General features: G+C 41.1%; 1 protein-coding gene across 2 annotated transcripts; it reads left to right on the plus strand.

Annotated features, from left to right (window-relative positions):
• Nucleotides 1–7854: 7854 nt before the first annotated feature.
• Nucleotides 7855–14484, plus strand: LOC134295944 (uncharacterized). 2 transcript variants are annotated; one of them, XM_062969511.1, is made up of 2 exons: nucleotides 7855–7958; nucleotides 12706–14484. In XM_062969511.1, the coding sequence occupies exon 2, from the start codon at nucleotides 12787–12789 to the stop codon at nucleotides 14302–14304; it is 1518 nt and encodes a 505-aa protein (XP_062825581.1). In that variant the 5' UTR covers nucleotides 7855–7958; nucleotides 12706–12786; the 3' UTR covers nucleotides 14305–14484. The 2 variants fall into 2 exon arrangements, with proteins under 2 accessions (XP_062825581.1, XP_062825582.1); XM_062969512.1 differs by lacking the exon at nucleotides 7855–7958 and adding an exon at nucleotides 8006–8125.
• Nucleotides 14485–14715: the final 231 nt, after the last annotated feature.

Genomic DNA, 14715 nt, shown 5'->3' on the forward strand with positions numbered 1-14715 from the left:
TATTTAATAAATCAAAAACTATTTACTACCCTTATTTCCATGTACAACGATCTATGGTACCTCTTGCAGTTTCCACGCTGATTTCTCTCTATTCTAGTTTCAATGTAGTCATTAATAATGAATAATATAATAGTAATAATATGATAATATACTACAATAATAATAGAATAATAATAGAATGATATTTTATATATATTTATATTATATATATATATATATAATGTGCATAATTCCCATGGAGTAAACAACAATACCACGGGACCAAATCACACCAAATTTGGCCACAAAAGACATAGTCATCCAATCAATCTGCAGGCAGCAGCGTGTCAGCAAAAATGGCTAGGCATGTCAGTGCTGACACGCGTGTCATAGGTTAGCCATCACTGGCTTAGTGCTTACATTGAACCATCAGAAAGGGAAGGTGTCCCTTCAACTGCCATGGCTCAAGGCTGTAGCATCCTGGGAGTTGTAGTTTGGGTGCTTCTACATTGGAATTAATGCAGCTTGAAGGCACTTGAACCGCCCTGGCTCCATTCTATGGGACCTTGGGAGCTGTAGTTTCAGACCTTGTAAAACTACAGCTCCCTGATTTCTATAGCATGGAGCAAGGGCAGTTCAAGTGCTCTTAAGCTGCATGAATTCTACAGTGTTGACACACTATTTGGCGGAGAAGGCTAAGGACCTTGTGAAGCTACAACTCCCAAATTTCCATAGCCATTCAGCCAGGGCAGCTCAAGTGGGGTCGAGTGGCATTCATTCCACAGCATAAACTCACCCTTAGTTCATTTCTGGCTAAACAGAAGCACAAAGTTAAGCCTTGCAAGGTGTTTCAGGTGGTATTATTTATCAACCGAGTTTTAAATCTCCATGAAATGTTTTCTAAAAAACAACAATGTGGGTCCTAGCTACATTGCCATATAATGTAATGCAGTTTCATAATGATTGCATTATCATAGAATCATAGAATAATAGAATTGGAAGAGACCTCATGGGCCGTCCAGTCCAACCAACTGCCAAGAAGCAGGAAATCGCATTCAAAGCACCATTCTATAAGTCTACACTGCCATATCATGCAGAAGGAGATTGTAGTTTGGAGAGGCTCACACATTCTCTGGCAGAGAAAGCTCAAGACCTTGTGAAACTACAACTGCAAGGATTCCGCAGCATTCATTGAGGGCAGTTAATGTGGTCCCAAAGTGTATTAATTCTCCAGTGTCGATTGCACCCATAATCCAGGGCTCGAACCATTAAGACACACTGCCTTTCCCTGCCCATTGCAGCCTTGCTTAAAACGATGCTGATCTTTGTCCTGTTGAAGGCTTTCATGACTGCAATCACTTGGTTGCTGTGTTTTCCAGATTGTATGGCATGTTCCATCCCCCAAATCATTGGGGACAGAAGACTTTTGGATTTCCAGAAGCATTCTCTCCTGACGTTTCACCCACATCTATGGCAGGCATTCTCAGAGGTTGTGAGGTCTGTTGGAAACTAGGCAAGTGGGATTTATATATCTGTGGAACTCTTGTCTATTTAAGGCAAGTGTGAATGTTGCAATTGACTGCCTCGATTAGCACAGAAAGGCCTTTCAGCTTCAAGGCCCAGCTGCTTCCTGCCTGGGGGAATCCTTTGTTGGGAGGTGTTAGCTGGCCCTGAATGTTTCTTGTCTGGAATTCCACTGTTTTTGAGTGTTGTTTTTTATTTACTGTACTAATTTTAGACTTTTTAAAAATACTGATAGCCAGATTTTATTCATTTTCATGGTTTCCTCCTTTCTGGGTGATTTCAGTGTTGTTCAGGATAGGACTTTCACCACTTGGAACTGTCTGAATAGCTTCAAATGCTAAAATAATGTCTTTCTCTTTCTCTGCTTCTCCAGGACTTCTAGACAAACGCACCCAAGTGCTTGAGATCAGATAACCAAAAGATCTCAAATATAAAGGAAAACCCCAGAGGCTGCTGGTAAAAAGGAACCTGAAGTATTGTAAGAAAATGGCAGAAAACCCACGAAAGCGCGAGAATGCCTTCAAACCAAAGGGGGACACCAGCATTCGGCCACTGAAATTGCAAAAACGCTTTCGGCTGAATGATGATCAAAAGCGAATGTTTTACCAGATCTTGAAACGTTTCCTCAAAGAACCCAATTCTTTACAGGATGGTGAATGGGATCAAGATCAGTGTGGAAATGAAACACTTGAATTTGTTTATGGCAGGAAGAATTGTAACATCTCTGTCATGGATTCTGAAGGTAAAATCATTCAAGATGGGGTTGTGGCAACACTTGACATCTACCTCAACTGGAGAAAAGTGGACAACGCCAGCCTGTCAAATCTCCAGAGAGTGCAAAATGAGTTGAGGTTTTTGGGGGCTCAGAATGAAAAATTGGATGCTTGTTTTTACCTGGCCAAGCTACAGTTGGCTAAAGAGCTTTTATGCGGTGTGCAAATACTTTGTGATGATATTGTTCTGTCCTTTTCTGCTAAAGGCAAACATAAAATACTTGTAATTTATGATGATAAGAAAAATACTCCTATGTGCACAATTGCAGAAAAAGTCGAATAGCAAAGGAACAGAAAAGATTATTTGAAATGGTTCCTAGTGGTACAGACATCCCTCCACAACACTATCACCATTTTTATAATCACACTTTTATCTTTTAGTTGAGACTTTTGTGGATTGGATTATTCATTTATTTGGTTACAGTATTCTCCCTAGGAATCTAGATCCTCCTATATGACTTTGGTGAATTTCCTCTGTTTCACATCACATTAACTGCTATGGCTCAATGCAATGGCATCCTAGGAGTTTTAGTTTTATAAACTCTTGAGAGTATTGATGCCTCACCAAACTACAAGTCTTTCAATTCCATAGCATTGAGACACGCCAGTTAAAATGGGGACAGACTGCATTCTCTCTATCGTATAAATGCATTCTGAGATAAGTAATATTTTAAATACACTGTTTAAATAACATGTTTTGGCTGTGTGTGTGTGTGAAGCCCTAAATTCTGCACAAAAGTCTTAAGTCCTTCATTTAGTTCAGTGGTTCTCAACCTATGGGTCCCCAGATGTTTTGGTCTTCAACTCCCAGAAATCCTTACAGATGGTAAAGGTAAAGGTTTCCCCTGACGTTAAGTCCAGTCATGTCTGACTCTGGGGGTTGGTGCTCATCTCCATTTCTAAGCCGAAGAGCCGGCGTTGTCCGTAGACACCTCCAAGGTCATGTGGCCAGCATGACTGCATGGAGCGCTGTTACCTTCCCGCCGGAGCGGTACCTATTGATCTACTCACATTGGCATGTTTTCGAACTGCTAGGTTGGCTGGAGCTGGAGCTAACAGCGGCTACTCACGCCGCTCCTGGGGTTTGAACCTGGGACCTTTCGGTCTGCAAGTTCAGCAGCTCAGTGCTTTAACCCACTTTGCCACCGGGGTTGGTAAACACTGGGATTTCTGGGAGTTGTAGGCCAAAACACCTGGGGACCCACAGGTTGAGAACCACTGCCTTAAGCAAATTGCTAATTTCCATAGCAGGAAGGACATCATGTGGCATGTAGCCCTCAAGTGGTCTGCCAGACCCCAAAAATGCCCCCAATCTCCTGAAACACCATCTGCAAAGTGGAAATAACCCCAGTGCTTTAAACAGCAAATAATGCTTGCCACATCTTGACAAAGACAGCCTTTGGCTACTTGCTGCAAAGAAATGTTCTCCAAGTGTACAGTTGGCCCTCCACATTTGCAGGTTCGACTTATGTGTTTATGTGTTTTAATTGTTCTGTAATCTGCCTTGAGCCATGAGGAAAAGCGAGTAAGATATAAAGTTGTTATTAGTATTATTATTATTTTGTAGATTTGATTATTTGTGGATTCTGAGAATTTCAAATTCCTCCAGTGTGACTCCTTGGTCAACTTGGAGGATATAGATCAGGCATGAGTAAACTTCGGGCCTCCAGGTGTTTTGGACAGCCTACTGGCTGTCAGGAATTGTGGGAGTTGAAGTCCAAAACTCCTGGAGGACCAGAGTTTGCCCATGCCTGCTCTAGATGTTCCTAGAGAGACATTCCTTTAAGCTAATTCATGGCTGTTCGGTTACCGTGTGGGTTCTGTGCCTCTAATCCCTGCAAAAGTGTCAAGCCCAGTCTACCTCTTTCTGGGTTCTGTTGGGCCAAATATAATTGAATAGTGCAAACATAATAAATATTAATTCATATTCATAAAGTGCCAAACTTTCAGTGAGGTGAAAAGGACCTGCTTCTTAGCCCTGGCAACTGTTGCTCCTCTGCAACTGCAGCTCTCCCTTTCTTTCTGAATTCAACCAACAAATACAGTCCACTATGAAAGCCATCCACTACATGGCTATCAGCCTCCTCCCAGTAGACTCAAATCAAGGAAAAACTTCATGAGAATCACCACTCCTCTTAATGTTCTCCCAGCAACTGCAACAATATCTCTCTGGGCAGGTAAGCCAGGAAATCCCATTTGGATGCTCATGAGGGTCTGCTTCCAGGGGCAAACCAAAAATGAGCAACCTGGAAATCCCTGAACAAACTCAAAGGTGGAGTGGGCAGATCAATAGACAACCTGGCAAAATGGCACTACCTAGAAGAACCCTCCACCTTGTGCAATGGTGGAGCAGAGCAGACAACTCCGCATCTGTATGCTTGTCCACAATGCCTTGCCTCATGCACTGAGGAAGAATTATTTGAGGCTACAGACAATGCAATCGCTGTTGCCCATTTTTGATCAAAAGATATTTAGCCACTTGTTGTTAGGTCCTAGCCGGCTAGGGCACCAAGGTCTGCAGCGTTTCAGGACCTGCACTTTGACATAGATAATGAGGAGGGATTCACTGACATTGCACCCTCCACAGAGGGCCTTTACAGCTGCAGGTGTCTGAAAATGTTGACGTTGGAGAATTGTTAATTGGGGAGGATTCTTCTAGTCCTTCCTCACAGACAGAGCCAAATGTGGAAGAAATGCCTGGGAACGGGGTGTTTAATTGTAGAGATTTTGTGACTAGACAAAGAAGTGCAAAACAGGAAATTCTCCGCAGCCAGAGACTGGCAAACAGATAGGAAAATGGGTAGCATTCCCTTGAGAAAGTTTTGGGAGTTTGTACTCCCCAAATTCTGAACAGACCAGAATCTGTTAAAAGTGTGTTGTTCGGTAGATTCCTTTGCAGTGTCAACGATGCTTTCTGGACAAAGGTTTCTCCGTTCCTAGTTCCTGTTCAAGCCAAGTTTCCAGTTTCCAGTCGGACTCTCAAGTAGACCCTGACTTTACTTCGGATGTTATTCCTCGTTCCTGATTCAAGTTTGCCTCAGCTTTAACCACTTGTTTACCTTGATTGCTACAAAGCATTTCCAGTGGATAGAACTCTGTTTTTTACCAGCTTTGTTTCCCTGTTTAACTTTGTGGACTTGATTTCTTGGGAGGGCTAACGAGTTCTCATTTTGGATTATAATATCGGACCTTTTCCTTCACACAATTGAAACTGTCATTGACTTTCTGACAAGAACTATTCCTTACTCAGACTTTATACCTAATTTCGTTTGGATCTATAATTGTTTTAATAAAGATATAGTGTGTTATATTGGCTCTTGTCTGGTTTTCGAGTGCTCACGCTGCCTTGGGGTGCAACACTTGTGCTCCTTCTATTTTTATCAGTTTTATATTAATTCATGCAATGCTTTTGATATGAAATAAATAAATAAGTCCTGTGATATCACTCTTACCACACAAGGAACCATCACAGGGGGTCGTTTTTTCTTTTATATACACACCTAGCAGTAGTATTTCTTATTTGAGGGTGTTTTATTATTATTTATTTATTTCTATCCCACTTTTCTCCCATGAATGGGATTCAAAGCGGCATACAACAAGAACACATATCTACATAATATAAAAACCTTCACCCCATAACCCTACATATAGACAATAAGTAACAAATTATGTAAACCCAGATTACATAAATGTAGATAGAAACATAAAAATCACACATAAATCATGCCAATTTAAAAATTACACCTCAGGCCAGTGTGAACAGCTTTGGGGATTGTGATCACTAAATCACTATGTTTTTAGGTTGCTTGGAATATTTTATAACTTTGTCCTGGAGACAGAGGGTGGTGGAGACATTGTTTATATTAACACTTATTGTATTGTATATGCTCATGTATAAGTCCAGAAATTTTATTTATTTATTTATTTATTTATTTATTATTACATCACTTCTACCCCGCGCTTCTCACCCATCAGGCGACTCAGGGCGACTTACAATATAAACATACACATCAAAAAACAGTTTTCATCAAATTTAAAAATCCATCAAGATTAAAAATTACAATGAAATTAAACATATACATTAAAATATACGTAATTATACATTTAAATAAACATTTAAGGCGCTTTCCATGTCCAGGTGGGGTCTGTCACTAGGTCATATATTCATATTTTGTTAAACAATTAAATCCAGAAAATTTGGGTTGAGTGATTCATGGATCAAAGGAAGTTCTGTACCTTTTCTCATGAGTACCAAATCTCAGAAAGAAACCAGGATCTGAAAAGAGAAGGACCATCAACTGGAGAGTCGATCCTCTTCTTTATAGAATAGATGCTTCATTTTCACTTTTGAAAGGGAATCTTTAGTGTGTTGCCATATATGTACCCTGTAATCCACTCTGAGTCCCTTCGGGGAGATAGAGCAGAATATAAATAAAGTATGTTATTATTATCTCGGCTCTGGTCATTTTTAATATGTGTATGTATGTATGTATGTATGTATGTATGTATGTATGTGTATATACACATACATACACACACACACACACACACATTTCCCCATAAATGTGATAGAGGTTGAATAACCTTTATCCAAAATGCTTGGAACCAGAAGTGTTGGATTTTGGAATACTTGTATTATATACATCTTGGAGGTGGATATATTTGTTTATGTTTTATCCACTTTATAGATATGGTCTGGGGGTAATTTTATACAATATTTTAAAATAATTTTGTGCACAAAACAATGTTTATATATGCCATCAGAAAGTAAAGATATCACTATTTCAGTCACCTATGTGGAAAAATTTGAATTTTGAAGTCTTTCAGATTTGGGGATTTTGGATAAGGTATACTAAACCTGTAGGAGCCCACAGTGGTACAGTGGGTTAAATCACTGAGCTGCTAAACCTGCTGACTGAAAGGACAGTGATTTGAATCTGGGGAGTGGGGTGAGCTCCTGCCGTTAGCTCCAGCTTCTGCCAACCTAGCAGTTCGGAAACAGAAATGTGGGTAGATCAATAGGTACTGCTACAATGGGATGGTAATGGCACTCTATGCAGTCATGCCGGCCACATGACCTTGGAGGTGTCTACGGACAACACCGGCTCTTTGGCCTAGAAATGGAGATGAGCACCAACCCGCAGAGTCGGACACGACTAGTCTTAATGTCAGGGGAAAACCTTTACCTTTACCTATATTAAACCTGTAGAAAAAACCTACTTTTTTTAATGAATGTGGGAGACTCCAAAGTCAACTGTTTCATATCTCCATTTAGTTCTTAAATGTCTGGCTTTGAGGAACCTCCTTTTCAACAGATGCTGTATAAGGAAAGTGAACACACAGCATAGTCCTGCCAATATGGAGAATAACTTTCCCTATTTTTTTTTTCCAAAATAAAAGTTTTCCCACATTGCAAATGTTTTTAAATATTGGGCAGAAAGAATCTGCAATTGAAAAAGAAAGGAGCAGTTTTGGAAAGGTGTGAAACGATCAGATTCCTCCCTTTTCCCATCCTAATGGCATTCTAAAGCTTCCCTTTCTATAGAATTCATAACAGAGTGGAACTCCGTGTGACAGTTCTATGACATCACAGCTAAAAAGACCAATAAGGATCAAGCCACATTCTTTCTAGTCCCCAGCCTCCTCCCAACTTCCATGGATGCTATGAACCCAGACAACGAGGTAAGTTCATTCCTATGGGTTTGACACTACAATCCCCTCCCCTAACTAATAGGCTTCTCATTTCTGGAAAGCAGCAAGAAACAACAGCAAGAGGTAGAAGACAAAACTACACCTCTTCCCAGCCCACATGCAGAAAACCGAGAATATGTTCTATCACTATTCATCAGGTAAAATCCAGCTACCACTGAGATTGCTTGCCCAAAAATATCAACTAGTACATTTATAGCACAGGTGATAATCAAACTGAAGATGACTTAGTATATAATTCAGTCTTCCTAGCCTCCGCACTACACCCTTGATTAGTTTCAAATACTGACCCATGTTCTATTTTCTCATGTATGGGTTGTCTTATCCTCTTTTAAAGAGGACATCCCCATGTGAAAGTACTGCTAGAAGACAGTCTTCTTGGGGTGACGTTCTCCATTTAAATACTTAAATAATTAATAATAATAAATAATAATAATTAATAATAATTAATAATAAATTGCACAGACAGACTACAAACAGAGGCACAACTATGTGGCCCAAATGATTCATTGGAACTTATGCCTCAAGTACCACCTCCAGCAGCAAAGAACTGGTGGGATCACAAACCTGCAAAAGTATTGGAAAATGAACATGCAAAGATACTGTGGGACTTCTGAATCCAGACTGACAAAGTTCTGGAACACAACACACCAGACATCACAGTTGTCGAAAATAAAAAGGTTTGGATCATTGATGTTGCCATCCCAGGTGACAGTCGCATTGACGAAAAACAACAGGAAAAACTCAGCCACTATCAGGACCTCAAAACTGAACTTCAAGGACTCTGGCAGAAACCGGTGCAGGTGGTCCTGGTGGTGATCGGTACACTGGGTGCCGTGCCAAAAGATCTCAGCCGGCATTTGGAAACAATAGACATTGACAAAATTATGATCTGCCAACTGCAAAAGGCCACCCTGCTGGGATCTGCGCGCATCATCCGAAAATACATCACACAGTCCTAGACACTTGGGAAATGTTCGACTTGTGATTTTGTGATATGAAATCCAGCATATCTATCTTGTTTGCTGTGCCATAAAATAATAATAATAATAATAATAATAATAATAATAATAATAATAATAATAATAATAATAATAATAATACATCACACAGTCCTAGACACTTGGGAAGTGTTCGACTTGTGATTTTGTGATATGAAATCCAGCATATCTATCTTGTTTGCTGTGTCATAATAAAATAATAGTAATTGATGTCGCCATCCCAGGTGACAGTCGGATTGATGAAAAACAACAGGAAAAACTCAGCCGCTATTAGGACTTCAAGATTGAACTTCAAAGACTCTGGCAGAAACCAGTATAGGTGGTCCCGGTGGTGACAGGCACACTGGGTGCCATGCCAAAAGATCTCAGCCGGCATTTGGAAACAATAGACATTGACAAAATTACGATCTGCCAACTGCAAAAGGCCACCTTACTGGGAACTGCATGCATCATCCAAAAATACATCATACAGTCCTAAACACTTGGGAAGTGTTTGACTTGTGATTTTGTAATACGAAATCCAGCATATCTATCTAGTTTTCTGTGTCATACAACGTCGTTGTGTCAATAATAATAATAATAATAATAATTTATTTATATTCTGCCCTATCTCCCCAAGAGGAATCAGGGCAGACCACAGTACACATACATGGGAAACATTCAATGTCCTTTGGACAGACAGAACAGAACAGACAGAAAGGAGGTATATTGTGTTTGAAGTCCAGCTTTGGTGCCTTGGAGGTTGTGCTTGGATTCAGCCACAGGGGGGTGGTGTTGCTCCATTCTCTATGGCAGAAGAGCAGAGATATTTAATTTGCCCATGCACAAGTTAACACTTTAATAATAGATTCAGAAAGGGCCTAGATCACTTGGGGCCCATCTGCACTGACCAAATAATGCAGGGCTGCTGTGGGTTGAGTGAATTTGCAGTTGGTCTATATCTAGCTTAGCGGTTGTTTACATGTAGGGGTCCAATGGGCTCTGCTTTGGCTTGTGGAATTGCTGCTACATAGCCAGTATTAAGCCTCTTTTTCTTACTTGTACAGGATGTGCATATGTGATCAACTGTACTACCATAATCTGCATAAGACAGGCTCCATCACTATCCTCCTTCTTCAGGGACCTAAAAACCTGGTGGTTCCAGCAGCCCTTTGAAAACGATTAGTCTTGGACCTTACCCTGGCCAACAGTTAGAACCCTGCTTTGCACTTTACCCACTTCCCTGGCCCTAGGATACCTCGTACTAGCCTAGACCTCCTATAACTGCTCAGTAGGCCCTGGAATCTAGTAGCCTATCCTGACTATCAGTTTGCACTTTACCCACTCCTCGGCCCTATGTTACTTCATTGCACTAGCCGTGGCCCAGCCTCTCATAGTTGTCTTGGCCACCCTGAAATTCTGACCATTGGTAGTTGAATTTCACCCAATGGAGTAGTACTGGAACTGGCTTCTAATTTTAAATGTCTATGATTGTTTTAATAGTAATATGCTCATGTTTTTTTTTTATTACTGTTATGTTGTATGCTGTTGGTAATTGAATGCTTTACCTACAATAGAAACCACCCTGAGTCCCTTCAGGGAGATAGAGCGTTATATATATAAAGTTTTATTATAGCCCTTTTAAAGACCTATTGGTTGATGCCAGACAACTATGCAAAATATGAATTTACAATTGTCCCCATTCAGTCAAACACTGACCCAAATTTAGACATTCTTGCCCACCTTTAGATCAGCTGCCATCATCACTGAGTATCAGGTGGTCATGTGTCTCACATTCTCAATTGTGCTACAAACTGGTACCTGCCTTTGTATAGCTAACAGCTGCACAGATGAGTTTTGATGGCTGCAGCCACAGATGTGCAGCAGGGTTTGAAGATCTCCACTAAGACTGCTGTGGTCACAGCTGCAACCAACCTCATGGATATCCAGTCCATTTGTTGTTGTTGTTTATTCGTTCAATCACTTCTGACTCTTCGTGACTTTATGGACCAGCCCACACCAGAGCTCCCTGTTGGCCGTCACCACCCCCAGTTACTTCAAGGTCAAGCCAGTCACTTTAAGGATAACATCCATCTATCTTGCCCTTGGTCGGGCCCTCTTCTTTGTTTCTTCCATTTTCCCCAGCATCACTCTCTTCTCCAAGCTTTCCTGTCTTCTCATTATGTGGCCAAATTACTTCACCTTTGCCTCTAATATCCTTCCCTCCAGTGAGCAGCTGGGCATTATTTCCTGGAGGATGGACTGGTTGGATCTTCTTGCGGTCCAAGGCACTCTCAGGATTTTCCTCCAACACCACAGTTCAAAAGCATCTATCTTTCTTCACTCAGCTGTCCTTATGGTCACATCGACTCCTCTGCAGTCCTCACATTGCCTCTTTGTCCTCATCTTCTCAGCCACCCTCTCAAAAACATCACTGTTCCTGTGTGACTCAAGGAATTGGTCTTACACCAGTGGTTCCCAGCCTCTAAGCCTCCAGCTGTTTTGGACTTCAGTTCCCACAGTTCCTAACAGCTGGTAAGCTGGCTGGGATTTCTGGGAGTTGAAGTCCAAAACATCTGGAGGCCCAAAGGTTGGGAACCACTGTCTTACACAGTCTTTTAACCCCAGATGGCAATAAGATTTTTCCCTATTGATTGGAAAGTAAGTTTCTTCACATATCACACTGCAGCGGGGAAGGATATTATATTACCCTTCCTGCTTAACTGATCAGCTGATCTTCATTGATCATCTAAGATGAGACAGGCTGAGAAAAGTGTGTCTGAAAGTCTTATTGCTGTTGTTATATTTATTCATATCCCACTTTCCCCAAAAATCTGAGATTCAATGCAATGAAAATGTACTAAAGATCAACATTAAAATGGAATTAAACTTTTCTACTCCACTGAATATTGCTGTGCTATCATTTATTTCTAAGACATCTTTTGGAAGGAAAGGTCCCCCAAAAGTGAATAATGCATTTAAACAACCTGTTATAAAGCAGGACTTGCATAATATTACACTATCTAATTATATTTTGGACTGGGGGGCACCTAACATGTAAACATATTTAGTCAGACCCCTAAAGGAAACACCAAGTAGCAAAAATGTCAAAAAGAGGCAAGTGCCAAGGTATGGCCCTTATAAGGTCTTCAAACAGCAGGTGATATATCTATTTTCCTTTGGATGGTAACCCACTGTTTCTCTTCTGGACATATACCTTATGTTACATGGTATGGAGATGGAAGCGGGTTATAAATAAAGTTTTATTTAATTATTTATTATAATGTGTGCCCTGAGAGCTTTCTCAGGAACCAATTCCTTAGATTGTTGATATAGTCTCCTTCCCTGGATATCTTCAAAAAGGAGGCCAGAGAGCTACCTAATAGGGATACTTTAACTAGAGATCCTACACTGATGTGATGACATGCCCGAGCATGGCTTTACTCAAAGGCTATCTGAGTCCCCTCGGGGAGATGGAAGTGGGTTATAAATAAAGTTTTATTTAATTATTTACAGCATTTATTTATTTATTTATTTATTACAGAAAGAGAAGGTATGACCTAAGAGAGCACTGTGGGCTGGATTAAAGAGCTTTATAACCTAGATTTGGTCTGTAGTTTGGAAGCTGGCAGTCTCTACCACAGAAAAAAACATTTACTCCATTATCACATGGTTATTCAGATATCACTTCTATAAAGAATAATAACCTTAGATTCTAAGATGAATGTTTTCTTTTCCAGGTCTTGAAGGGCCATTGATGTCACTCACTGCACAGGAAGATATGTTTGGCGCTACATCCATACAGCTTGGTCTTTCTTCGTATGGGTGCCTGTATCCCTAAAGAGATATCTCCAGCACCCCTGAGTGTAGACAGTTTACTGTCGGCACAAAACAGCTTGGAGACTGACAGCCGGGAAGCCGATGAAATGCTGAAAGCTTGCTTAGACCATGCCCTCCAAGAGTTCCCTCGTGAACCACGTGGTCTCCGTGACAATGCCACCTTGACCATTCATGTGAAGGGCAGGAAAAGGATGGAGTTTGTCTCTGGTAGGGGAGAAAATAAGATAGCGGTCTGTTGGTTCAAGAGAAAAACTCACTATAACACTGAGATCTGTAATCTGGAGGTGTACTTGGATCGATTGTCATTCTCTCCACCTTCACTGACCATTGAGAGCTTGGAAAAGGTAAAACAGGAACTTATTAAATGGTCTGATGCAACGAAGGAACTCCGTGCTTGCCTGGATGTTGCCATAACAGAGGTTGGGAAGGAACCATCATCAGTGAAGAATGATGCTGAACTAACCATTGAATGCAATGGTTTCTGCTTGGATTTTATTTCTGGGAAGGGAAGGTCTCATATTTACATTCTGTTTTCTGATAAGCTGCCACGGTACAGAGTCCGAGTTGCCTCTGTGGATGTCTACCTAGACAGGTTGAAGTGCCGTGCAATGCCACTTACAACAGAGAACTTGCTGAAGGTGTGGAAAGAAGTAGAAAACCTGAAAGGATGTACAGCGGACCTCCGAGCCTGCCTCAAGCGAGCTTTGCAGGAGTTTAATGCCTTGCCACCACAACATCGGGGTAATGCCACCATCTTTATTGACTGCGATGGGAAAAACTTTAAGATGGTTTCTGGTCATGGAGAGAGCTGGATCTCTGTCTTCAACATTCTTGGAGATCAGCATTGCCGCAGAGAAGTTGTTCTGGCGTTGGGAGAGACAGGATCATCCAGCAGAGTAACAGCATCTTCCGGTGGGAAACGTGGGAAAGAAGGAGCAGCATTTCGTGCGAAAAGATCAGAAGGAAGAAGAGATGCAGAGGAAGGTCCATCTACTCAGGCAAGGAGAACTTCCAACAAGTCAAATGAGCTGATGGATGAAAAAATGTCTAAGAGATGGCCCTCCAATGTGGTTAGGATAGAGGAATTTGCAGCAAATAGAAGGAAAGGGGAGGAAGAAACAACATCATTTGGAGGGAGAACATTTTCTAGCGGGAAATGGGCGGATACAAAACTCTCAAATAGTTCCAGGGTACTGGAAAGAGACTCTTTTCTTCGGTCAACTATATTGTCATCTAATAAGAGGATAAAATTGTCCAATGATGTTGAACAAGAAAGAGAACTTTCTGGGCCACTGAGTTTATCCGGTGAAACAGCAAAAGAAGAAGTATTGGTCCATGGAAAGAGTGAGGAAACAGAGAAAGATGTGGGGCCATCCAATAGATCAAGTGACAGAGAAAAAGCAAATCAAAAGAATGAAGAGGAGGCAGGACGAGACCCACCAGATGTATTAGAGATATCTTCAGATAGTCAACAGGGAGATGATGGTCCAGAAAGGTGACTCATCTGGAGGGCGATGGAGCATGATGTGGCCATTCCAGAGCAAGACAAAAGCCAGTTCTTGGACTGGGATGGAGATGGATTTTTCCCAGGAACAGACATTTTTTCCAGATCAAGTAGCTGTGGGGCTGGTCCATGAAAGGAAAGAAAGGATTCCAAATAAATGATCTATAGACCTGAAGCCTTTCTCTTTTGAATCACCTTCCCCATGGCCTGAGAATCCTATTGTGATTGGTTTCTATGTAAAAAAAGAAAGAAAGAGGATAGTTTGGATTTTGAGTACATTCTGGTACATTTAGCCGAAAAACTGCTAGGGTGAAGTTTAGTCCATTGCTGATGTTCTCTAAAAGTATGCCAAATACATCGGAGCCAGAGTGGAATAGGCTGGCAAGGTTTAAACTACACTAAATTA

The sequence above is a fragment of the Anolis carolinensis genome, chromosome 2, assembly GCF_035594765.1.
Source record: "Anolis carolinensis isolate JA03-04 chromosome 2, rAnoCar3.1.pri, whole genome shotgun sequence".
Lineage (NCBI taxonomy): Eukaryota > Metazoa > Chordata > Lepidosauria > Squamata > Dactyloidae > Anolis > Anolis carolinensis.